General features: G+C 58.9%; 1 protein-coding gene across 1 annotated transcript in view; it reads left to right on the top strand.

The window, feature by feature from the left end:
* Positions 1-27049, top strand: part of ATP6V1B1 (ATPase H+ transporting V1 subunit B1) — a 57003-nt gene that overhangs the window by 18693 nt on the left and 11261 nt on the right. The window contains exons 4-5 of the mRNA XM_053941652.1: positions 24136-24191; positions 26123-26221. Of these exons, the coding sequence (XP_053797627.1) occupies positions 24136-24191; positions 26123-26221 (155 nt within the window). The remainder of the gene's footprint in view (positions 1-24135; positions 24192-26122; positions 26222-27049) is intronic.

Here is a 27049-nt window from a genome sequence, read left to right as displayed (position 1 = left end):
ATTCCAGGGATCCAACCCCTTGTGAGCTCCATCTCTGAGATTCCAGGGATCCAACCCCTCATGGGCTCCATCCTGGGGATTCCAGGGATCCAACCCCTCATGGGCTCCATCCTGGAGATTCCAGGGATCCAACCACTCATGGGCTCCTTCCCGAGGATTCCAGGGATCCAACCCCTCATGGGCTCCATCCTGGGGATTCCAGGGATCCAACCCCTCATGGGCTCCATCCTGGGGATTCCAGGGATCCAACCCCTTGTGAGCTCCATCTCTGAGATTCCAGGGATCCAACCCCTCGTGAGCTCCATCCTGGGGATTCCAGGGATCCAACCCCTCATGGGCTCCATCCTGGAGATTCCAGGGATCCAACCACTCATGGGCTCCTTCCCGAGGATTCCAGGGATCCAACCCCTCATGGGCTCCTTCCCGAGGATTCCAGGGATCCAACCCCTCATGGGCTCCATCCCGGAGATTCCAGGGATCCAACCACTCGTGGGCTCCATCCCAGGGATTCCAGGGATCCAACCCCTCGTGAGATCCATCCTGGGGATTCCAGGGATCCAACCCCTCGTGGCCTCCATCCTGGGGATTCCAGGGATCCCACCCCTTGAGGGCTCCATCCTGGGGATTCCAGGGATCCAACCCCTTGTGAGCTCCATCTCTGAGATTCCAGGGATCCAACCCCTCGTGAGCTCCATCCTGGGGATTCCAGGGATCCAACCCCTCATGGGCTCCATCCTGGAGATTCCAGGGATCCAACCACTCATGGGCTCCTTCCCGAGGATTCCAGGGATCCAACCCCTCATGGGCTCCATCCTGGGGATTCCAGGGATCCAACCCCTCATGGGCTCCATCCTGGGGATTCCAGGGATCCAACCCCTTGTGAGCTCCATCTCTGAGATTCCAGGGATCCAACCCCTTGAGGGCTCCATCCTGGGGATTCCAGGGATCCAACCCCTCATGGGCTCCATCCTGGAGATTCCAGGGATCCAACCACTCATGGGCTCCTTCCCGAGGATTCCAGGGATCCAACCCCTCATGGGCTCCTTCCCGAGGATTCCAGGGATCCAACCCCTCATGGGCTCCATCCCGGAGATTCCAGGGATCCAACCACTCGTGGGCTCCATCCCAGGGATTCCAGGGATCCAACCCCTCGTGAGCTCCATCCTGGGGATTCCAGGGATCCAACCCCTCGTGGCCTCCATCCTGGGGATTCCAGGGATCCCACCCCTTGAGGGCTCCATCCTGGGGATTCCAGGGATCCAACCCCTTGTGAGCTCCATCTCTGAGATTCCAGGGATCCAACCCCTCGTGAGCTCCATCCTGGGGATTCCAGGGATCCAACCCCTCATGGGCTCCATCCTGGAGATTCCAGGGATCCAACCACTCATGGGCTCCTTCCCGAGGATTCCAGGGATCCAACCCCTCATGGGCTCCATCCTGGGGATTCCAGGGATCCAACCCCTCATGGGCTCCATCCTGGGGATTCCAGGGATCCAACCCCTTGTGAGCTCCATCTCTGAGATTCCAGGGATCCAACCCCTTGAGGGCTCCATCCTGGGGATTCCAGGGATCCAACCCCTCATGGGCTCCATCCTGGAGATTCCAGGGATCCAACCACTCATGGGCTCCTTCCCGAGGATTCCAGGGATCCAACCCCTCATGGGCTCCTTCCCGAGGATTCCAGGGATCCAACCCCTCATGGGCTCCATCCCGGAGATTCCAGGGATCCAACCACTCGTGGGCTCCATCCCAGGGATTCCAGGGATCCAACCCCTCGTGAGCTCCATCCTGGGGATTCCAGGGATCCAACCCCTCGTGGCCTCCATCCTGGGGATTCCAGGGATCCAACCCCTTGAGGGCTCCATCCTGGGGATTCCAGGGATCCAACCCCTTGTGAGCTCCATCTCTGAGATTCCAGGGATCCAACCCCTCGTGAGCTCCATCCTGGGGATTCCAGGGATCCAACCCCTCATGGGCTCCATCCTGGAGATTCCAGGGATCCAACCACTCGTGGGCTCCATCCCAGGGATTCCAGGGATCCAACCCCTCGTGAGCTCCATCCCGAGGATTCCAGGGATCCAACCTCTCGTGGGCTCCTTCCCGAGGATTCCAGGGATCCAACCCCTCGTGAGCTCCATCTCTGAGATTCCAGGGATCCAACCCCTTGAGGGCTCCATCCTGGGGATTCCAGGGATCCAACCACTCGTGAGCTCCATCCCGAGGATTCCAGGGATCCAGCCGCTCGTGGGCTCCATTCCGAGGATTCCAGGGATCCAACCTCTCGTGGGCTCCTTCCCGAGGATTCCAGGGATCCAACCCCTCGTGAGCTCCATCCCGGTGCCGACAGCTGTGGAAAACCGGGATGGAGCCGACATCACAGGCTCCGGATGATTCCGTAGGCTCCGGCTAACGCCGTGTTCCCATTTTTATTCCCATCTCCACGCGCTGCTCCCCACACCCTGCCGGGGATTTGGGAATCGGGATTCCGGGATCAGAACTCCCCGGGGCGCCGGGCTGCGGCGTTCCGAGCGCGGTGACATTTGGGATGACATTCCCGGTGCCAGGAGCAGGGGAGGGGACGCCGCCCTGCCTTCCTGCAGTCAGAGGGATGAATCCATAGGGAAAGGATCCGCGGGAGGAGGAGAAATCGGGGATCTCAGGGATTCGTTCGGTCGTGGAATGAGGAAATAAAATAAATAGGAAAATAAAATAAAATATAAAGCATTACAAAATAAAATATAAAATTAAAAAAATATAAAATAAAAATATTATAAAATAAAATCAAATTAAAATATAAAATATAAAAATAAAAATAAATATAAATATAAAATTAAATATAAATATAAAATTAAATATAAATATAAATATAAAATTAAAATATAAAAATAAACATATAAAATATAAAATATAAAATATAAAATATAAAATATAAAAATATAAAATGCAAAATATTAAATATAACATATAACATATAATATATAGCATATAGCATATGACATATGACATATAAAATATAAAATATAGAATATAAAATATAGAATATAAAATATAAAATATAAAATATAAAATATAAAATATAAAATATGATGAAAGCAAATTGTCTCAGGCAAAAGGAATAGAATGGAAGAAAAGATGGGAAAATTAAATAGAATAAACCAAAATAAAATAGAGCAGTGGAGAACAAAATAAAATTAAGCAGAAGAGAATTCTAAAAATTTAATAGAAGAGAAGAAAATACTAAGATAAAATAAAATATAATAAGCTTTAAAAATTCAATTTAAAAATTAAAATAAAATAAAATGACATAAAATAAAATAATAAAATAAAGAAGGAAAAACATCAATATCAATATCACAATATATAAATTTATAATCTAAAAGAAATTGTAATATACCATATAAAAATATAATACATTATAATTACATTAAATACTATATATGTACATTATGTATTATATATTAGTAAGTTATATTTTATAGTTGTATATTAATAATCACTTTTTAATAAATTAGTATAAAATATCTCAACGATAGAATATTTGATATATAACAGAAAATAAAACCAATAAAAATATAAAGATGTAATTCAATAAAATATAGAAACCATAAAGACGCAATGAAATAAAAGATAAAATAATAACTATATATTTATATACAATAAAATATAAATTATAAATGTATAATTTTGGAGATCTGTTTCCAAATATATATCCATATATATTTTTATATCTGTATTTTTAATATATTAAATTTTCCATTATTATTATATTTCCCAAATATAAATATTAAAACCGTTTTCTTTCTGAATTTTAATTTAATTATTAAAATATTAATATTTAATAATTTACACGATTTTGTAGCTCCCCTTTCCCTGCTTTTCGGGGCCACGATTCCTTTTTCCTGGATTCCCATTTCCTTGGTGAGCTGGGAATGTTCCCCTGGAGAAGGGAAAATCCAGGGAATGCTCAGAGTTCCTGGAGGGGCTCCAGGAGAGCTGGAGAGGGACTGGGGACAAGGGACAGAGGGACAGGAGGCAGGGAATGGCTCCCAGTGGGAAAGGGGAGATTGGGCTGGGATCTTGGCAAGGAATTGCTGGCTGGGAATTCCCAGAGAATCCCTGGATCCCTGGGAATGTCCAAGGCCAGGTTGGACATTGGGGCTTGGATCCACCTGGGATGGTGGGAGGTGTCCCTGAACAGGGATGGGATGGGATGGGATGGGATGGGATGGGATGGGATGGGATGGGATGGGATGGGATGGGATGGGATGGGATGGGATTTAAGGTTCCTCCAACCCAAACCATTCCAGGATTCTGGAGCCCCTCTGCTCTGGGAGAGCTGGGAATGTTCCCCTGGAGAAGGGAAAATTCCAAGGAATCCTCAGAGTCCCTGAAGGGGCTCCAGGAGAGCTGGAGAGGGACTGGGGACAAGGGACAGAGGGACAGGAGGCAGGGAATGGCTCCCACTGGGAAAGGGGAGATTGGGCTGGGATCTTGGCAAGGAATTCCTGGCTGGGAGGGTGGGGAGGGGCTGGGCTGGAATTCCCAGATTTGCTGTGGCTGCCCCTGGATCCCTGGCAGTTGGATGGACTTGGATCCAGCTGGGTCAGTGGGATTTGGGAGCAGCCCCTGGTTTGGGGTCAGGGATGGGGTTGGAGATGCCAAACCCTATCCATGGGCTCGTCGTGCCATCCTGAGGGATTTTCCCGAATTCCTGCCCCTCCTGAATTGCTGGATGGGGAATATTTGGAGTGAGAGTTCTGGGAATGTCCATCCTCTATGGTTTCGCGCCGGATCTTCGTTAAGGTGGCACTAATTAGATGGGTCTTGGGGCTGCCTGGGTCCTCTTCGGCCCCACCACTACGGGTTTGGGATCTGCAGTTCCCAGGATTCGGCTGCTCCAGGGGATGGGACAATTCTGTGTCTGGGGACGTGGGACTGTGCCCAAAACCATCCCAGTGGTCAGCAGGGAGTGACCAGTGGGGTCAGTGACATGGGGACACAGCCCTGGGGTCAGTGGGACAGGGACACCACCCTGGGGACAAGAATTGTTCCTAAAACCATCCCAGAGGTCAGCATGGAATGACCAGTGGGGTCAGTGGCATGGGGACAAAGCTCTGGGTGCATGGGGGACAGGGACACCAGCTCTGGGGACAGGCATTGTTCCCAAAACCATCCCAGTGGTCAGCACGGAGTGACCAGTGGGGTCAGTGGGATGGGGACACCAGCCCTGAGGACCCGGCTGTGCCTGGTGGCAGCGAGTGCCTCGACGCCCCCGTGCCGGTGTCACGGATGTCCCCGAGGGGAGGCGCGGGCCGGCAGTGCCCGGCGGTGGCGGGAGGCGATGTCCCCGCCGTGTCGGTGTCCCCGGTGTCCCCGATGTCCCCGGTGTCCCCGCCGTGTCGGTGTCCCCGGTGTCCCCGATGTCCCCGGTGTCCCCGCGGTGTCGGTGTCCCCGGTGTCCCCGGTGTCCCCGGTGTCCCCGCGGTGTCGGTGTCCCCGGTGTCCCCGGTGTCCCCGGTGTCCCCGCTGTCCCCGGTGTCCCCGCCGTGTCGGTGTCCCCGGTGTCCCCGATGTCCCCGGTGTCCCCGGTGTCCCCGCGGTGTCGGTGTCCCCGGTGTCCCGTGGTGTCGGTGTCCCCGGTGTCCCGCGGTGTCGGTGTCCCCGGTGTCCCCGGTGTCCCCGGTGTCCCCGGTGTCCCGCGGTTCCCTCAGCTCCCCCCCCGCCCCACGCTCCGGTCGCTCCGCGCTGGGGCTCCTTTGTGCCGTGTCACCGCGGGCCTGGCGTGTCCCCAACGAGCCGCCGGTGACTCCGGGACGAGCCCGGCGCCGCTGGCCCCGCGGCTCGGGGCCCCTCCCGCTCGTCCCCGCCGCGCTCTAACCCGAGTGTCTTCCCACCCGTGTCCTTCCCTCACCCCCGTGTCCGTCTGTCCGTCCCTCCCGCCTCTCTCTGTCTCTCGCTCTGCCTCTCCTGCCCCTCTGCTCTGCCAGGGAGGGAGGGAAGGAGGGAGGGGACTCCCGAGGGGGAGTTCAGGGGGGCCCGCGGTGGGCAGGGGCGGTTTTGGGGTGCGGGGACCCCGCGGGGCTCAGCCTGGATTCCCTCCTGACCTCGGCCAGGGGCAGTTTTGGGGGGGGCGGGCGTCCCCAGCTGGGTCTGTACGCAGCAGTCCAGGGCCACCAGAAGCCACCCTGTCCCCTCACGTGTCACCCCGAGGCCCGGCCAGGGAAGGGTTCGCAGTCGGGGACAGGAATTTGGGGTTCAGGAGAATCCAGCCGGCCCCTAGCTCAGCATTCCCGGGAAAAGCAGCGCAGGGAGAGCCGAGCACGGCGCGGGGGGGCTCAGCCCCGAGCTCTGGGCTCCTTCCCCAGGCTCCCGTCCCCAAGGTCCCATCCCTGGGCTCCTGTCCCGAGTCCCATTCCTGGGGTCCCATCCCAGGGACAGGAACCTGGAATCCTTGGGGTTCCAACCCTGGGATCCCATTCCTGGGGTCCCATCCCTGGGATCCCCACCCTGGGCTCCTGTCCCAAATCCCATCCCTGGCATCCCATCCCTGGGGTCCCATTCCTGGGATCTTGTTCTAGGGACAGCAGCCTGGGGTCCTTGGGGGTCCCATCCCTGGAATTCCATCCCGGATATCCTGTCCCTGGGCTCCTGTCCTGAGTCCTGTCCCTGGCATCCCAACCCTGCGTTCCTGTCCCAAGTCCCATTCCTGGGGTCCCATTCCTGGGGTCCCATCCATGGGGACTCATCCCCAGGCTCCCAACCCTGGGCTCCTGTCCCATGTCCCATCTCTGGGATCCCATTCCTGAGATCCCAACCCTGGGCTCCTGTCCCGAGTCCCATTCCTGGGGTCCCATCCATGGGGACCCATCCCTAGGCTTCCAACCCTGGACTCCCATCCTGAGCCCCATCCCTGCGATCCCATTCTTGGGGTCCCATCCCAGGAACAGGAGCCTGCAATCCCATTCCTGGGGTGCCATCCCTGAGTTCCCATCCCTGAGCTCCTGTCCCAAGTCCCATCCCTGGGATCCCATTCCTGGGGTCCCATTCCTGAGGTCTGATTCCTGGGGTCCTATCCCTGGGATCCCATTCCTGAGGTCTCATCCCTGGGATCCCATCTCTGAGATCCCATCCCTGAGGTTCCTGGGATCCCATCCCTGAGATCCCATCCCTGAGGTCCCTGAGATCCCATCCCTGAGGTCCCTGGGATCCCATCCCTGAGATCCCATCCCTGAGGTCCCTGGGATCCCATCCCTGAGATCCCATCCCTGAGGTCCCTGGGATCCCATCCCTGAGGTCCCATCCCTGGGATCCCATCCCTGAGGTCCCATTTCTGGGATCCCATCCCTGAGATCCCATCCCTGAGGTCCCATCCCTGGGATCCCATCCCTGAGGTCCCATTTCTGGGATCCCATCCCTGAGATCCCATCCCTGAGGTCCCTGAGATCCCATCCCTGAGGTCCCATCCCTGAGATCCCATCCCTGAGGTCCTATCCCTGAGATCCCATCCCTTCTCTCCAGTCCCAGGTCCCATCCCCGTGCTCTCATTCCCGGGGTCCCCCCGCAGGCTCGGGCCCCTCTCCCCGCCGTCCCCGCAGGAATTCTCCCTTTCCCCGGGAGCGGCCGGATCCCGGGGAGGGCGGATCTCGCTTTGGCCGTTTGTTCTAATCCATCTCTCTCTCTCTCTCGTACCTCTCGCTCTCTCCTGGCTCTCGCCTCTCTCCCCCCGGCCCGCCCCGCGCTCTCTTTCCGTCCGTGCCTCCCTGTCCCGCCACCCTTCCCCACCCCAAACCCCCCCTCCCCAGGTCAAGGTGTGGTTCCAGAACCGCCGCACGAAGCAGAAGAAGGACCAGAGCAGGGACTCTGAGAAACGCTCCTCCAGCACCTCCGAGTCCTTCGCCACCTGCAACATCCTGCGGCTGCTGGAGCAAGGCCGCCTCCTGTCCGTGCCGGCCCCCCCGAGCCTCCTGTCCCCCACTTCCAACCCCGTCCCGGTCGCCAGCCCCGCGGCCAGCCTGGCCCCGCCGCGCCCCGCGTCCCCGGGGCTGGGCGGCGGCAGCAGCCCGCCGGCGCCGCCGCCTTTCGGCCTGCACGTCCCGCCTCTGGCCGCTTCCTCTTCACCCTCCTCATCCTCATCGTCGTCGCCGCGGCTGCCGGGGAGGCCGCTGTGTTTCGGGGGGCCGCTGCTGGGCGGCCTGCACGATCTGCCCGCTCCTTACCCGCCGGGGGCGTCCGCGTTCGAGCCTTACACGCGGCTGGAGAGGAAGGACAGTTCTGTACCCAGCAAGAAGCCGAGCCCTTAAAAAAAAGGGAAAAAAAAAAAAAAAAAAAAACAAACAAAAAAACAAACACCCCCCCCCCCCCAAAAAAAAAAAAAAAAAAAACAAACAAACCCAAAAAACAGTGTCAAAAAGTGTCACCTCCCCCCGCCCGGATCGTCCCCCCCCCAGCCTGGGAATTCCCGCTGGGAATGCGCGCCCCCGCGAGTGGCAGCTCCCCCCTGGCCGGTGGGGTCGCGGGTGTCACCAGGGTTGAGCTGGCGACGCTCTCCGAGGTGTCGCTGTCGCCGGGGCTGCCCCGAATCCCCGCCCCAGGTGTCTGCGGGAGGGGACAGGAGCAGCGACGGGGTGGCGCTGGCCCGGGTGTCCCTTCCGGGGGGACAAAAGGGACAGCGCGAGGTGGCGCCGGGCTCTGTCCCCGCGGTGTCCTCGGAGAAGCGCCGTGCCTCAGTTTCCCCGCCTACGCCGGGCTGAGGTCACCGCGCAGGGTCCCGGCGCTGCTCCCGGGGGTTGTTTGTCCCCAGTTTGGCCTGGGTGATGTCCCCAGCTGTCCCCGTGCTGGGAACAAGCGGCTGCCGCCACCCCCGGAGCCCAAACCCCGCCCTGTCCCTTTTTGGGGCCGCCCCAGCCTGGCGGACCCCACAGGGATCCCCCCGAGGGGCTGTGGGTCACTGTCCCACCCCGCTGGGTGACAGCTGGGGACAGCGGTGACAGTGGCATCTGCCGCTCTGGGGCGGGTCCCACCCAGGGGGTCTTTGCCAGCAGCACCCCCAAACCCCCCCTGGGGTGGCACCGTCCTGGCAGTGGCACCCGCCACACCCCCCTTGTCGCCTGTCACAGCCAGGGTCCCTTCCCAGGTCCCAGGGGGTGACAGTGGCTTCCCTCGTGCTGAGGGTGGGGTTGGGGACCAGGGGGACTTGGCATGAGGTGGCCCTTGGGGACAGGGGCAGCTGCGGGGGGGGGGGGGGGGGTGAGTGTCACCTTGGCAGGACACCCTGGGGTGGCGGCGTCACCTTGCCCAGGTGACCTGAGGTGGCATCACTTTGTCATCCTGTGATGGCATTGCCTTGGCGGGACACCCTGCGGTGCCACCACCCTGCCCAGGTGTCCCGCGGTGCCACCACCTTGCCCAGGTGTCCTGCGGTGCCACTACCTTGCCCAGGTGTCCCGCGGTGCCACCACCTCGCCCAGGTGTCCTGCGGTGCCACCACCTTGCCCAGGTGTCCTGCGGTGCCACCACCTCGCCCAGGTGTCCTGCGGTGCCACCACCTTGCCCAGGTGTCCTGCGGTGTCACCACCTTGCCCAGGTGTCCTGCGGTGCCACCACCTTGCCAGGACACCCTGCGGTGTCACCACCTCGCCCAGGTGTCCTGCGGTGCCACCACCTTGCCAGGACACCCTGCGGTGCCACCACCTTGCCAGGACACCCTGCGGTGCCACCACCTTGCCCAGGTGTCCTGCGGTGCCACCACCTTGCCCAGGTGTCCTGCGGTGCCACCACCTTGCCAGGACACCCTGCTGTGCCACCACCTTTCCCAGGTGTCCTGCGGTGTCACCACCTTGCCAGGACACCCTGCGGTGCCACCACCCCGCAGTGCCACCCCCCCACCCCGCCCCGCAGGGACACGGCTGTGACAGGACCAGGGGGACACCCCGAGCCCCCTCCCCACACCCCCAAACCCGCTGCTGTTGATTAATTAACCAAGTCATTAATGGATAATGATAATTAACACTGAGCATTCCCCCCGCCCCCACCCCCAGGCTGCTGCTCCCTATGGGGCCAAATCTCCCGGGCCCCGAATTCCCAGGATTTTGCAGGGAAATATTTAAAATAAATGATTTTATGAGAAACTTTCCGTCATTTCTTTTTTTTTTTTTTTTTCCTTTCCCCCCGTTTTTAGGGAATTGTTTTTTATTGCTCCACTCCCTCTGGAGCGTTTTAAGGGGACGGCTCACGCGGGGAAACTGAGGCAGGGACAGGTGACAAGTGACAACCCTGCCTGTCCCCCACCAACCCGGCACGATTCGCCTGGGATTTCTCCAGCGATATTTGGGGTTTTTCCTCCGCTCTTCCCCTGATCCTTTAATTTATGTTGATCCCGCCTCTTCCCGACCCAGGTGGAGCCAGGACAGGGAAGTGGCCGTGTCCCCACCTCTGGAATTCTGTCCCCAACCCCACCCGGGCCTCGCTTGGGTTTTGCTTTTCCCTCTTGCCAGCCCCACTCCAGCGGGGATTTAGGGATTTTCCAAGCTGGAAAATTCCCGGGCTCACCGGGAGGAATCCGGTGGAGATTCCCCAGACCCCTCAACCTCCGCGGCCGGAGGGGATTTGGGGACATTTCGGGGAAAACAAATCCCGGGTTGGATTTGGGAATGTGGGTTTGGGAATATCCTTGGGGTTTTCCTGCCTGCTCCGGTGATCCTGAAAGATCCGCGGGAATCCCGGCACTGCTCCTTTTGCCCGTTTGACCCCAAAAACCCCAAATCCCAGCCGAAGCTTTTCCAAAGCCCCTTTCTCCAAAGCGAAGCTGTCGCGGGGGTCGGGGACAGCTTGGGGACACCCCCAGTTTGTCCCACTCGGTGCCAGGGGCTCGTCCAGACTGGGATGACTGGAAAACCAACACCTGGCTGTCAAATTTTAAGGGAAAATGTTTGGGGTTTATGGTTTTTAATGTTAATAAAAGTCATGTCCTGCCTCCTCCCGCCTCCTCCTCCTCCTCCATCGCCCCCTGCCCCCCGCTCCGGGTGTCACTGGCCCCGTGGGTGACAGCACAGGGTGACATTTCCCAGGCCACCATTGCCTCAGAGCCCCCGAGGAGCCGTGCAGCCCCTTTTCCCTATCCTTATTCCTGATCCCCATCCCTTATCCCGACTCATTTTTCCTTATCCTTTATCCTTTAGCCCTACCCCGATCCCCATCCCCTATTGCTATCACTTATCCCTATTCTTATCCCTTATCCCTATTCTTATTCCTTATCCCAGTTCCAACCCCTTATCCCTATCCTAGCCCCTCATCCCTATCCCAACCCCTTATCCCGATTCTTATTCCTCAACCCTATCACAACCCCTCATCCCTATCCCAACCCCTTATCCCAATCCCAACCCCTTATCCCAATCCCAACTCCTCATCCCTATCCTAACCCTTCATCCCAATCCCAACCCCTTATCCCAATCCCAACCCCTCATCCCTATCCCAACCCCTTATCCCTATCCCCATTTCTATCCCTTCTCCCCATCCCTCTCCCTCTCCTTTTCCCTCTCCTCAGCCTTTATCCTTTATCCCATTCCCTATCTCAGATCCCTTATCCCTGCTAAGGAGCAGGAATATCCCTGTTCCTCTCCCTGTCCCTTATCCCTATGTCCTGTCACTATCCCGCTATCGCTTCCCCTACCCCGTATCCCTATTCCTATTCCTTACCCGCATCCCTACCCCATCGCTACCCCTATCCCTTATCCCTATCCCAATCCCTTATCCCTAACCCTTATCCCTAACCCCATCCCTATCCCTATCCCTTATCCCTTATCCCTATCCCAATCCCTTATCCCAATCCCTTATCCCAATCCCTTATCCCTATCCCAATCCCTTATCCCAATCCCTTATCCCTATCCTTTATCCCTAACCCCATCCCTATCCCATTCCCTATCCCTATCGCTTATCTCTATCCCAACCACTTATCCCTATCCCAATCCCTTATCCCTATCCCTTATCCCTAACCCCATCCCTATCCCATTCCCTATCCTTTATCCCTATCCCCGATCCCTATCCCTTACCTACATCCCATTCCCTATCCCTTATCCCCATCCCTTTCCCTATCCCATTCCATTATCCCTATCCCTTATCCCTTATCCCTTATCCCTATCCTTATCCCTATCTCTTATCCCAATCTCTATCCCCATCCCTTATCCTTAACCCCATGCCTATCCCGATCCCTATCCCATATTTACATCCCTATCCCTTATCCCAGCCCCTTTCCCTATCCCATTCCCTTATCCTTATCGCTTATCCCAATCCCCTCTCCCTATCCCTATCCCTATCCCTATCCATATCCCTATCCCTATCCCTATCCCTATCCCTATCCCTATCCTAATCCCTTATCCCTATTCTTATTCCTTATCCCTCCCCCTTGTCTCTCTCCCACTCCTTATCCCTATCCCTATCCCTATCCCTATCCCTCTCCCTATCCCTATCCTTATCCCTCTCCTTATCCCTCTCCCTATCCCTATCCCTCTCCCTATCCCTATCCCTCTCCCTCTCCCTATCCCTATCCCTATCCCTATCCCTATCCCTATCCCTCTCCCTATCTCTATCCCTCTCCCTCTCCCTCTCCCTCTCCCTATCCCTATCCCTATCCCTCTCCCTCTCCCTATCCCTATCCCTATCCCTATCCCTATCCCTATCCCTATCCCTATCCCTATCCTTTATCCCTATTCCATTCCCTATCTCACACCCCTTATCCCTATCCCTATCTCTATCCCGCATCCCATTCCCCAGCCCTCTCCCACTCCCATTCCCATTCCCATTCCCATTCCCATTCCCATTCCCATTCCCACTCCCACTCCCGTTCCCGTTCCCGTTCCCGTTCCCATTCCCATTCCCGTTCCCGTTCCCGTTCCCTCTCCCATTCCCATTCCCTGCCCCCATCCCGGCTCCCGCGATCCCGCCTCCGGCCGCTCCCTCCCGCTGTTTACAGCCAACAAGTGCCACCTGTGTCTCCGGTGTCACCTGTGTCGCCGGTGCCACCTGTGTCTCCGGTGTCACCTTTGCTGCCGGTGTCACCTTTGCTGTCGCGGGCGGGACCGGCGGGGGCCGGGCCGGGGCTACAAAACCCGGGGCGCTGCCGTGTCCTGCCCGGCGGGACCGGGACCGCGACGGGGACAAGGACAGGGACAGCGACAGGGCCATGGCCGCCACCAAGGTGACAGCAGCGGCGACAGAGCTGGCGGCCGCCCGCGAGCACGGGCTGGCCGTGACCCGCGACTTCCACAGCAACCCCCGGCTGAGTGAGTGGGGGACACCGAGGGGACACCGAGGGGACATCGAGGGGGGACCCCCCGGGGAGGGGAGGGACATCCCTCTGTCCCCGAGCAGTGGTGGCAGGGTCGAGGGGGTGACACTGGGCAGGGTGGCACTGGAGCAGGTACAGGGACAGGTGGGTGACACTGGGGCAGGCAGGGGTGACAGGGACGGGTGGGTGACACTGGGGCAGGCAGGGGTGACAGGGACGGGTGGGTGGCACTGGGACAGGCAGGGGTGACAGAGACGGGTGGGTGACACTGGGGCAGGCAGGGGTGACAGGGACGGGTGGGTGACACTGGGGAAGGCAGGGGTGACAGGGACGGGTGGGTGGCACTGGGACAGGCAGGGATGGCAGGGATGAACGGGCGGGTGACACTGGCTCAGGAGGGGACAGCTGGGTGGCACTGCGACAGGCATGGTGGCACAGGGGCCACGTGTGTCTCTCGGGGGGGACAGGGTGACACTGTGGGTCTGCGGGGGTGTCCCCTCCTGGGGACCGCACCCACAACGACCGGGGAAGGTGTCCCCACGCTGGGGACACCGGTGGGGAGCCGTGGTGACACCCCAGAGGTGCCGGGGCGCCCTTCCCGCTGTGTCCCCATCCCAAGGCGACATCGGAACACCTGGCACCGTGCCAGCGCCACACGGGGCTGGACGATCCCCTGTCACTTCGTCCCCAAGCCCCCGCTGTCACCAAGGGCGTCCGTTGTGACCTTTGTGCCTTCGCTGCCGGGACCGGGCAGCTCGGAAGCCACCTCGTCGGGATGTCACCTCCCCTCGTCCCCAACCGGGTGGCTCCGGTCCCTCCCGAGCCGAGCTGGCCCTGCCCGGCCACCCGCCGTGTTTGCTGTCAACAGCGGCCACCCGCGGGTGACTCCTGCCCGGGTCACCTGGCGGAGCGCCAGCCCTTGGCTCGGGTGTCACCCGCGTGTCCCTTTGCCAGGAAAAGCCGCCCCAATTTCTTCCCGCTTGTCGCGTTTGTCCCCTCGAGGGACGCGTTTGTCCCCACGCTGCGTCCAGCCCGGCACCGCCACCCAGGCGGGGACAAAGCGCTGTCCCCGGTGTGTCCCCGTCAGCCAGGTGGGCAGCTGGAGGCGGGGACAGGCGGGTCCCAAAATGTTCTGGGAGGTGACAGCGGAGGTGGCAGGAAGGACAGAGGGGGGGTGGCACGGCTGGGGGGGGACCTGGCGGTGACATTCGGAAGGGTGGGGACATCGGAGGGGTGGGGACATTCGGAGGGGTGGGGACATCTCCTGAATATGGCGGAGGGGCAGCAGGGGTTCCCCCAGTTTGGGTCCCAGTTTAGGGCTCCAGTTCGTGGTCCCAGTTTGGAGTCCCAGTTTGGAGTCCCAGTGTGGCACTGGACACAGGAATGGTGTCACTGTCCCCAGCCACGGCCCAGTGCCTGGAACTGGGAGAACTGAGGGGGTCAAGCAGGGCTGTGGGATGGGCAAGGATGGATGGATGGATGATGGATGGATGATGGATGGATGGATGATGGATGATGGATGGATGGATGGATGATGGATGGATGGATGGATGGATGGATGGATGATGGATGGATGATGGATGGATGGATGGATGGATGGATGATGGATGGATGATGGATGGATGGATGGATGATGGACGGATGATGGATGATGGATGGATGATGGATGGATGGATGGATGGATGGATGGATGGATGGATGGATGGATGGATGATGGATGGATGATGGATGGATGATGGATGGATGATGGATGGATGGATGGATGATGGATGGATGGATGGATGGATGGATGGATGGATGGATGATGGATGGATGGATGGATGATGGATGATGGATGATGGATGATGGATGGATGGATGGATGGATGGATGGATGATGGATGATGGATGGATGGATGATGGATGGATGGATGGATGGATGGATGGATGGATGGATGGATGATGGATGGATGGATGGACAGATGGATGGACAGATGGATGGATGGATGGATGATGGATGATGGATGGATGGATGGATGGATGATGGATGATGGATGGATGGATGGATGGATGGATGGATGATGGATGGATGGATGGATGGATGATGGATGGATGATGGATGGATGGATGGATGATGGATGATGGATGGATGGATGATGGATGGATGGATGGATGGATGATGGATGGATGATGGATGGATGATGGATGGATGGATGATGGATGATGGATGGATGGATGGATGGATGGATGATGGATGGATGATGGATGGATGGATGATGGATGGATGATGATGGATGGATGGATGGATGGATGGATGGATGATGGATGGATGATGGATGGATGATGGATGGATGATGATGGATGGATGGATGATGGATGGATGGATGGATGATGGATGATGGATGGATGGATGATGGATGGATGGATGATGGATGGATGATGGATGGATGGATGGATGATGGATGATGGATGGATGATGGATGGATGGATGGATGATGGATGGATGATGGATGGATGGATGGATGATGGATGGATGATGGATGGATGGATGGATGATGGATGATGGATGGATGGATGATGGATGGATGGATGGATGGATGATGGATGGATGATGGATGGATGATGGATGGATGGATGATGGATGGATGGATGATGGATGATGGATGGATGGATGGATGGATGGATGATGGATGGATGGATGGATGGATGATGGATGGATGGATGGATGATGGATGGATGGATGGACAGATGGATGGACAGATGGATGGATGGATGGATGGACGGAGCAGGAGGCAGCACACCCAATTTGTGCCGCGCAGCCCCAGCCCAGGGTGATTTTGGTGGGTCACTGCTACGTCCCAGCTGTCCCCATTATCCCTGACACCTCTCCTGCTCCAGGCACGGGTCGGTGCCTTTGGGATCTGTTCCTGGCGCCGTCTGGGACACGGGCAGCAGTTTCAGAGGAGCATCCAGGGACACTCCCCACCCTTGACCACCCTTCCGGGGTGGCTGTGACCCCACTGCCCCACACCCCTCTGCCCCACAAGACCCTCCCACCCTTGAACCCACATCCTTTAGGATCCCTCCCCTTCCCTCTCCTCCACCCCTTTTTTTTTCCGCCAGCAAAACCCACAGCGAGCCCGACGACTGAATTTTCCTTTTTTTTAGTTTTTTTCCTTTTTTTTTTTTTTTTTTTTTTCTTCTTCACGCTTGGCTGGGGCCGCCTTTTCCCCGGCTGCCCCCACATGACCGTGCAGGTGTGTCTGGGAACCCGCGGCCGCCGGGCCCTAATTAGTGGCATAGAGTGTGACCCCCCGCCGGGCTTTTCACGGCCCCTGCCAGCCCCGGGCCAGCCCCGCGGGGTTGACAGCGCGGCACAAAGTGACACATGGCACAATGGGCAGGTTGAGGAGGCGACCGGGGCCGGCAGGGGGGGAAGCGGTCACTTAGGGATTGTCGGAAAAGTCCCAGGGTGGGCTCGGGGCTGAGAGGGATTTGGAGGAGGAGTTGGAGTTGGAGGAGGAGGAGGAGGAGGAGGAGGAGAGTGGGGGGTGGATTTGTGGTGTGGGTTTTGGGAACTGGGCATTCCTGGGATCATTAAAATACCGGATTTTGGGTTGGGAGGGAGTTTAAATCCCAGCCGGTGCCACCCCTGCCGTGGACAGGGACCCCCTCCCACTGTCCCAGGTTGCTCCAAGTGCTGTCCCTGTCCCTTGGACACTGCCAGGGATGGGGGATGCATCCAGCCCCACCCAAAGCCTTGTCCCAGCACCCTCTGCCCCTCCCTGCCCTGCCGAGGGGTGCCAGGGGTGGGGTCCCCCCTCTGTGCCCTGGGGGACACCGGGGACCCTCCCTGTGCCCCAGGGTGGCTCAGGATCAGCTCTGGACCTGCTGGGGCAGCCCTGCCTCCACGGCTCTGCTCTGGGACTGAGGATTTGGGGGATTTGGGGGCTGTCTGTCCCTCCTGCTTCCCATCCCTGCTCCAGGTGTATCCCAATCCCTTCCCAGCTCTGGAATTTGGGGCGGGGGTTGAGCATCACTCGCTGCACACCTGGCCCAGAGGATGAGGTGACAAAAAAGGGGAATGACTTCCCACTAGAAAAGGGGAGATTTGGGTGGGATTTTGGGAAGGAATTCCTCCCTGTGAGGGTGAGGAGGGGCTGGGACGGAATTCCCAGAGAAGCTGTGACTGCCCCTGAATCCCTGGAAGCGCCCAAGGCCAGGCTGGATGAACTTGAACCCACCTGAGCTGGCAGAACAGGACGCCCCTCAAGCTCCCTTCCCACCCCAACCATTCCCCGACCCCAAGACCCCCTCGGCGGCGGCAGCGAGCCCCCCGGCGCACTTTGCAGCCGAGCCCTACGTGCCCGGTGGGGCTGGGAGGGGCCGCGGGGGCTGCGGAGGGCAGGGCGGGCGAGCGGGAGCAATTAGCGGCGGGTGGAGCCGGGTCGGGTCCCCTTTGTCACCGGGGGCCGCGGTGCCCCCCGCGCGGCGGCCGCGCTGGTCAGCAGTGCGTGAGTGTCAGCGCTGACGGAGATCGCATGTGACAGCAGCTGTGAATTTGGGGCTGGGGGTGTGCAAAGGCCACGTTGAAAGACTTTGCTTTTCCCTCGGCCCCTCTCCCGCCGCCCCCCGCTCCCCCCTCCCCGGCCGTGCCCCCGGCCGGCGGCCGCAGCCCACCCAGCCCGCCGCTGCCGCTGCCGCGGCTTCATTATCGCTGCTGCGGCTTTCCGGTGCTCCCCCCGCGCTTCTCGGCCCTCCTCCTCCTCCTCTTCCTCCTCCTCCTCTTCTTGTTCTTCTCCTCCTTCTCTTCTTTCTCCGCTTCTTGCTCTTCTCTTTGTCCTTTTCCTCCTCCTCCTCTTCCTTCTCCTCCTCTTCTTGTTCTTCTCCTCCTTCTCTTCTTTCTCCGCTTCTTGTTCTTCTCTTTGTCCTTTTCCTCCTCGTCCTCTTCCTCCTCCTCCTCTTCTTGTTCTTCTCCTCCTCTTCTTCCTCTTCTTCTTGTTCTTCTTCTCCCTCTCTTCCTTCTCCTCTTCTTGTTCTTCTCCTCGTCCTCTTCCTCCTCCTCCTCTTCTTGTTCTTCTCCTCCTCTTCTTCCTCTTCCTCCTCTTCCTCTTGTTCTTCTCCTTCTCTTCCTTCTCTTCTTGTTCTTCTTCTTGTCCTCCTCTTCCTCCTTCTCCTCCTCTTCCTCCTCTTCCTCTCCTCCTCCTCCTCCTCCTCGTTCTTCTCCTTCTCCTTCTCCTTCTCCTTCTTCTCCTTCTCCTTCTCTTTCTCCACCTCCTCCTCGTCGTCCTCCTCTTCTTCTTCCTCTTCTCATCCTTCTCATCCTTCACCTCTTCCACCTCTTCCTCCTCCCTTATCTTCTTCTTTTTCTCTTCTTCGTCCATTTCTTCTTCTCCTCTTTCATGTTCTTCTCCTTCTCCTCCTCTTCCTCTTCTTCTCCCTCATCTTCCCCTTCTTCCTCTTCTCCTCCTCTTCCTCTTCTTGTTCTTCTCCTCCTTCTTTTCTTTCTCCTCTTCTTGTTCTTCTCTTTGTCCTTTTCCTCCTCCTCCTCTTCCTCCTCCTCCTCTTCTTGTTTTTCTTCTCCTCTTCCTTCTCCTCTTCCGGTTCTTCTTCTTGTCCTCTTCTTCATCCTCCTCCTCCTCTTCTTCCTCTTCTTCCTCTTCTTCCTCTTTGTCTTATTTTCCTCCTCTTCCTCCTCTTCTTCTCCTCCTCCTCCTTCTCCTTCTTCTCCTTCTCCACCTCCTCTTCCTCCTCGTAGTCCTCCTCCTCTTCTTCCTCTTCTTCCTCTTTGTCTTATTTTCCTCCTCTTCCTCCTCTTCTTCTCCTCCTCCTCCTTCTCCTTCTTCTCCTTCTCCACCTCCTCTTCCTCCTCGTAGTCCTCCTCCTCGTAGTCCTCCTCCTCGTCCTCCTCTTCTTCTTCTCCTCTTCTTCCTCGTCCTTCTCTTCCTCCTCCTCTTTCTTCTTCCTCTTCTCCTCCTCTTTCTCATCCTTCACCTCTTCCACCTCTTCGTCCTCCCTCGTCTTCTTCTTCTTTTTCTCCTCTTCCCCCACTTCTTCTCTTCTTTCATGTCCTTCTCCTCCTCTTCCTCTTCTTCATGTTCCCCTTGTTCCTCGTCTCCTCCTCTTCCTCTTCTTGTTCTTCTCCTCGTCTTCTCCTCCTCTTCTTCTTCCTCTTCTTCCTCTTCTCCTTTTTATTCTTCTCCTCCTTCATCTCCACCTTCTCCTCTTCCTCCTCATTCTTCTTCTTTCCCTTCTTTTCCTTTTTCTCCTCCTCCTCTCTCCCCACCCGATCCCTTTCCGTGCTGTCCCCCGGCATTGCTGTCGTGATTTCCCCCTCTGGCACGACAGAACATCCCAGAGCCGGGCATGGATGAGGGGCCGGGATGATCCCTGGAATGTCCAAGGCCAGGCTGGACACTGGGGCTTGGAGCAGCCTGGGGTGGTGGAAGGGGTCCCTGGGTGGGATTTGAGATCCCTCCCAACCCAAACCATTCCAGGATCCCGTGATGTCCAGAGGTTCCTGCCCATGGATGGATGGATGATGGATGGATGATGGATGGATGGATGGATGATGGATGGATGATGGATGGATGGATGGATGGATGGATGGATGGATGGATGGATGGATGATGGATGGATGGATGGATGATGGATGGATGGATGGATGATGGATGGATGGATGATGGATGGATGATGGATGGATGGATGGATGATGGATGGATGATGGATGGATGGATGGATGATGGATGATGGATGGATGGATGGATGGATGGATGGATGGATGGATGGATGATGGATGGATGGATGGATGGATGGATGGATGGATGGATGATGGATGGATGATGGATGGATGGATGATGGATGGATGGATGGATGGATGGATGGATGGATGGATGGATGGATGATGGATGGATGATGGATGGATGGATGATGGATGGATGATGGATGATGGATGGATGGATGGATGGATGGATGGATGGATGGATGATGGATGGATGATGGATGGATGGATGGATGGATGATGGATGGATGATGGATGGATGGATGATGGATGGATGATGGATGGATGGATGGATGGATGATGGATGGATGATGGATGGATGGATGATGGATGGATGATGGATGATGGATGGATGGATGGATGGATGGATGGATGGATGATGGATGGATGGATGGATGGATGGATGGATGATGGATGATGGATGGATGGATGGATGGATGGATGGATGGATGGATGGATGGATGATGGATGGATGATGGATGATGGATGGATGATGGATGATGGATGGATGGATGGATGGATGGATGGATGATGGATGGATGGATGATGGATGGATGGATGGATGATGGATGGATGGATGGATGATGGATGGATGGATGATGGATGATGGATGGATGGATGGATGATGGATGATGGATGGATGATGGATGGATGGATGATGGATGATGGATGGATGATGGATGGATGATGGATGGATGGATGGATGGATGGATGGATGGATGGATGGATGGATGATGGATGGATGATGGATGGATGGATGGATGATGGATGGATGGATGATGGATGATGGATGGATGGATGATGGATGGATGATGGATGGATGGATGATGGATGGATGGATGGATGATGGATGGATGGATGGATGGATGATGGATGGATGGATGATGGATGGATGGATGATGGATGATGGATGGATGATGGATGGATGGATGATGGATGATGGATGGATGATGGATGGATGATGGATGGATGGATGGATGGATGGATGGATGATGGATGGATGATGGATGGATGGATGATGGATGGATGATGGATGGATGGATGGATGATGGATGGATGGATGATGGATGATGGATGGATGGATGGATGATGGATGGATGGATGATGGATGATGGATGGATGGATGGATGGATGATGGATGATGGATGATGGATGGATGGATGGATGATGGATGGATGGATGGATGATGGATGGATGGATGATGGATGATGGATGGATGATAGATGGACAGACAGACAGATGGATGGATGAATTAAGGATGGATTTCCATATGACCCAAGAGTTTGGCCAATGATCCGATGTCACCCCCGGTGACACCTGCACTCCCCAAGGCTCCCACATTCCAGGTGGGAAGAGCCATCCCAGTGGGGCCAGAGGGCAGCCAGGAATGTCCACAAGGGGGTGGCAGCCACCGGGACCACGCTGGACACCCCCGTGCCGGGACAAGTGACACTCCCAAGGTCCCTGTCCCACACGGGTGGCTCCGGGGCTGCCGAGGGGGAGAAGAAAAAAATCCCAGAAACTCCTGCCGGGCGAAGGGAAGCGGGAGAGCTTTGGGAGCGAGCGGGAACAGGAATAAAAGGCCGGATGGTCACTTTGGGAATAAAGGGGACAAAAGGCGGGGAGGGGGCTCCCGGTGTGCCGGCCCCTCCGGAGGCTGAATGGGCGAGCAGCAGGAACCCGCCCTAATTGGGGAAGGGCAGAGAAGGCTAATTAGCTAATTAGCTCCTGGAGTGGGGCTGGGAGAACCTGGTGGGGCTCAGCAAGGCCAAGGACGGGAGAAGCTGGGATGGGGCACAAATCCAGGCTGGAGAGGAAAGGATTGGGAGCGGGCCTGGGAGAAGGTGGTGGGAAAGGTGGGAATTCTGTCCCTGTGCTCCGCTCGGGTGGGACCCCACCTGCAGAGCTGCTCCAGCTGCTGGGTCCCAAATTCAGGAGGGTGTGGAGCTGCTGGGGCAAATCCAGAGCAGATTCCAGAGCTGTTCCCAGGGCTGGAGCCCCTCTGGAGCCAGGCTGGGAGAGCTGGGAATGTTTCCCTGGAGAAGGGAAAAATCCAGGGAATCCTCAGAGTCCCTGGAGGGGCTCCAGGAGAGCTGGAGAGGGACTGGGGACAAGGGACAGAGGGACAGGAGCCAGGGAATGGCTCCCACTGGGAAAAGGGGAGATTGGGCTGGGATCTTGGCAAGGAATTGCTGGCTGGAATTCCCAGAGAATCCCTGGCAGTGCCCAAGGCCAGGTTGGACATTGGGGATTGGATCCACCTGGGTCAGTGGGAAGTGCCAGGGGTGGAATTCCTGGGCTTTAAGGTCCTTCCCACCCCAAACCAGTCTGGAATTCTGTGACGCCACTGCTGAAATGTCCGGGATCGCTGGCACTGCCCTGGCTGAGGGAAGGGGACACCGAGGGACACAGTGCCCCGTGGGGTGTCCGGGGATTTGGGCTGTGAGCAGCGGGAGAAACGGGACCCATCCCTAGGAATGAACTCCCCTGGGGCTGTCCCAGCCGGGGGACAATGCCACCATCAGCACGGGGACATGCAGGGACCCCCATCCCCGCGGGACGCCCTGCAGCTGGCCCGGCCTCTCCGATCCGATTAGGATCAGGTGGGAATGCCGGAGCGCGGCGTGAGGAGAGGGGGCAGGGCTTGAAAGGGCCCGGCGGGGTCAGCGGGGCCGGGGCAGCGTTCGGGGCTTTGACACTTCCTGGGATGATCAAGGCGCGGCTTAGAGCCGGATCAGCTCCCCCACACCTGCGCCCGCCGGGGGCCGGTCCCAGTCCCGGCGTTCCCCAGAGCCGATCCCAGTCCCGGCACTCCCGGGGGCTGATCCCAGTCCCGGCGTTCCCCAGAGCCGATCCCAGTCCTGGCACTCCCGGGAGCCGATCCCAGTCCCGGCGTTCCCGGGAGCCGATCCCAGTCCCGGCGTTCCCCAGAGCCGATCCCAGTCCCGGCACTCCCGGGAGCCGATCCCAGTCCCGGCGTTCCCCAGAGCCGATCCCAGTCCTGGCACTCCCGGGAGCCGATCCCAGTCCCGGCGTTCCCCAGAGCCGATCCCAGTCCTGGCGTTCCCCAGAGCTGATCCCAATCCCGCCCAGCACTCCCGGGAGCTGATCCCAGTCCCGGCGTTCCCAGGATCCCACCCCAATCCCGGAATTCACAGGATCAGATCCCAATCCTGGCATTCCCAGGATCCCATCCCAGTCCCGGGATCTGATCCCAATCCCGGCGTTCCCAGGATCCCTTCCCAATCCCATAATTCCCAGGACCCGATCCCAACCCCGGCATTCCCAGGATCTGATCCCAATCCCATTATTCTCGGGATCCCATTCCAATCCCAGAATTCCCGGGATCCGATCCCAATCCCGGCATTCCCAGGATCTGATCCCAATCCCGGGACCTGATCCCAACCCCGGCAATCCCGGGATCCCATCCCAATCCCAAAATTCCCGGGATCTGATCCCAATCCCATCATTCCCAGGATCCCATCCCAATCCCGGGATCCGATCCCAATCCCGGCATTCCCATGATCTGATCCCAATCCTGGGATCTGATCTCAATCCCGGCATTCCCGGGATCCCATCCCAATCCCGGCATTCCCAGGATCCGATCCCAATCCCGGGATCCCATCCCAACCCCGGAATTCCCGGGATCCGCCGCCTCTCCCTGTGTTCCCACCCAGCTTCACCCCCCGTTTGTCACCTTTGTCATCCCCGTTTGTCACCGGCTGTCCCCGCGAGGTCACACCCTCGGCACCCCCCTTTCCCCACCCCAGGGCCACCAGGGTCCCCCCGGCACCGCGGGGGCTTTGGGAAGTGTCCCCGCATCCCGCCGGGAGGGGACAAGGGGACACTTCCCTGGTGGCGCTCCCAGCGGTGACATCCCTGCCGCGGGCACGTGGGGACACCTCCAGAAGGTGACACAACCCCCGAGTGCCGTGGCAGGAAGCCACCAGTGAGTGACATCCCCTGCAGGACGCAGTGTCCAGCTGGGCCACCGCTGGTCACTTGGGGTGTCACCGGCACGGGGACAGGATGTGGGGGTGGCACCCCCCGGGTGGCCGCGTGGCTCTGGGGACTGACGGTGTCCCCTCCCCCAGCCTACAGGACCGTGTGCGGTGTCAACGGGCCACTGGTGGTGCTGGACAACGTCAAGGTAGGACCTCGGGGTGACATGGGGACAGCCGGGCGGTGGCACCTGGGGCTGTGTGGGGACCCCAGTGCTGAGGGTGCAATGAGGGACTGTGTCCCTTGTTCCCTGTCACCTGTCCTCTGTCCCCTCCTTCCTGTCCCCTGGGCTGTCCCTGTGCCATCCCTCCTGTCCCTTGTCCCCTGGGTTGGCCCCTGGGCTGTCCCTGTGCCATCCCTCCTGTCCCTTGTCCCCTGGGCTGTCCCCTGGGCTGTCCCTGTGCCATCCCTCCTGTCCCTTGTCCCCTGGGCTGGCCCCTGGGCTGTCCCTGTGCCATCCCTCCTGTCCCTTGTCCCCTGGGCTGTCCCTGTGCCATCCCTCCTGTCCCTTGTCCCCTGGGCTGGCCCCTGGGCTGTCCCTGTGCCATCCCTCCTGTCCCTTGTCCCCTGGGCTGTCCCTGTGCCATCCCTCCTGTCCCGTGTCCCCTGGGCTGTCCCTGGGCTGTCCCTGTGCCATCCCTCCTGTCCCTTGTCCCCTGGGCTGTCCCCTGGGCTGTCCCTGTGCCATCCCTCCTGTCCCTTGTCCCCTGGGCTGTCCCTGTGCCATCCCTCCTGTCCCTTGTCCCCTGGGCTGTCCCCTGGGCTGTCCCCTCCTCTCTGGGGTCCGAGCTCCCTCCTCTGGACGCGCTCGGCAGCAGAGCCCTGTCCCCGCCTGCACGCGCGGGTGGCCTGTCCCCGTGTCCCCGTGTCCCCGCGCGGGTGGCGTGTGCCACTGGGGACACGGGGGACATTCCGTGGGACATGTGTGCGCTCGGTCCGGACACCCTGTCCCCCATGTCCCGTGTCCCTGCCGGAGCTCAGCCCCTGTCCCCTGCGTCCTTGTGCCCTGTCCCCTGTGTCGCTGGCCAAGCTCTGGCTCCTGTCCCCTGTCCCCCATCCCCTGTCCCCTTTCCAAGCTCTGTCCCCTGTCTCTTGTCCCTTGTCCCCTGTCCCCCATCCCCTGTCCCCTTTCCCAGCTCCGTCCCCTGTGTCCCTGACCAAGCTCTGGCTCCTGTCCCTTGTCTCTTCTCCCCTGTCCCTTGTCCCCTGTCCCTCATCCCCTGTCCCCTTTCCCAGCTCTGTCCCCTGTCCCCTTTCCCAGCTCTGTCCCCTTTCCCAGCTCTGTCCTCTGTCCCCTGTCCTTTGTCCCCTGTCCCTTTCCCAGCTCTGTCCCTTGTCCCCTGTCCCCCATCCCCTGTCCCCTTTCCCAGCTCTGTCCCCTGTCCCCAGCGCCATCTCCCGCAGGGACCCTGCTCTGAGCGGGGCCACTCCACAACCCCCCGTGTCCCCTTGCTGTCACCCTCCCTGTCCCTGCTCCCCGCTCTCCTGGCTGGGCTGGGGCCACCTGGGTGACATCCAGAGGGGTTTTGTCGCCCGGTGTCGCGTTTCCATGTGGCCCTGTCATTTATTAATTAATCAGAGGAGGAGGAGGAGAGCCCTGAGCATGCTGGGCAGCAGCGACACCGGCCATTGTCCCCAGAGCAGGATGTGTCCCCTCCGTGTGGCCCGCGGTGTCCCCATGAGTGCCACTCGTGCCCGTGGCCTCTGCCTTGGAGGTGGTGGCAGCCTGGTGGCTCTGGCTGTGACAGCGTTTGCTGTCACCTACTCGGGAGTGGAAAATCCCCTCGACATCGGGGAAACCGAGGCACGGAGCAGTGCCACAGCCCGGGGCCAGCTCCAGGATGGAGGGACAGCGGCAGCGACAGGCAGTGCCACCCCCCTCCCCACACCGCCACCGCCACCCCTTTGCTGCCCGGTGTCCCCCCCCCCCTCCCCCTCAGCCTCTGGTGGCTTCAGGACCAAAGGAGGGGAAACTGAGGCAGCACCAGCGGAGCAGGCGGGGCTGGGGAGGCACAGGGGCGGGCTGAGGGGACAGAGGGGACACCGCCACCCCATTTGCCCGTGTCGCTGTCCCCACAGTTCGCCCAGTACGCCGAGATCGTGAACTTCACTCTGCCCAACGGCACCACCCGCAGCGGGCAGGTGCTGGAGGTGATGGGCGCCAAGGCCATCGTCCAGGTGAGCGCGGCGACACCGCAGGGACACGGGGACACCGCCGCACGGCGACACGGGGACACCGCCGCACGGCGACACGCGGGGGCTACGCGGCCCGGGGCCAGTCCCGGGTCCCTGTCCCGGGTCCCTGTCCCGGGGCTCTGTCCCCGGAGCTCCGTCCCCGGTCCCTGTCCCCGGAGCTCTGTCCCGGGTCCCTGTCCCGAGTCCCTGTCCCCGGAGCTCTCTCCGGTCCCTGTTCCTGGAGCTCTCTCCAGGGTCTGTCCCGGGTCCCTGTCCCGGGGCTCTGTCCCAGGGTCTGTCCCGGTCCCTGTCCCCGGAGCTCTGTCCCGGGTCCTTGTCCCAGTCCCTGTTCCCGGGTCCCTGTCCCGGGTCCCTGTCCCGGTCCCTGTCCCGGAGCTCTGTCCCGGGGCTCTGTCCCCCTCCAGTGGTGGCTGTCGCGCTCGTGTCCCTGTGCTCTTTAGAGGCGGGACTGCTGTCCCGGGATGGCCAGGGGTGTCCTGGGACATGGGACAGGGTCCTGGGATGGTCAGAGATGTCCTGGGATGGGTCCGGGGACAGGTGACAGTGTCCTTGGACAGGTAGTGGGGTCCTGTGATGGGCAGTGTCCTGGGACAACTGTCCCGGGACAGGGGACAGTGTCCTGGGATGGCCAGGAGTGTCCTGGGGTAGTCTGGGGTGTCCTGGCATGGGCAGAGTCCTGGGACAAGCCGTGTCCCCCTCCCGTGAGCCCCCCACCTCCATCCCAGGACCGCGCTGCCACCACCCCCCAAGAGCCACCAGCCCTGGGACAGCAACGACCACAGGGGTGTCCCCAAAGCCACCAGCCCTGGG

Source organism: Vidua chalybeata, chromosome 4 (genome assembly GCF_026979565.1).
Source record: "Vidua chalybeata isolate OUT-0048 chromosome 4, bVidCha1 merged haplotype, whole genome shotgun sequence".
NCBI lineage: Eukaryota > Metazoa > Chordata > Aves > Passeriformes > Viduidae > Vidua > Vidua chalybeata.
This window is presented reverse-complemented; position numbering and strand designations above follow the sequence as displayed.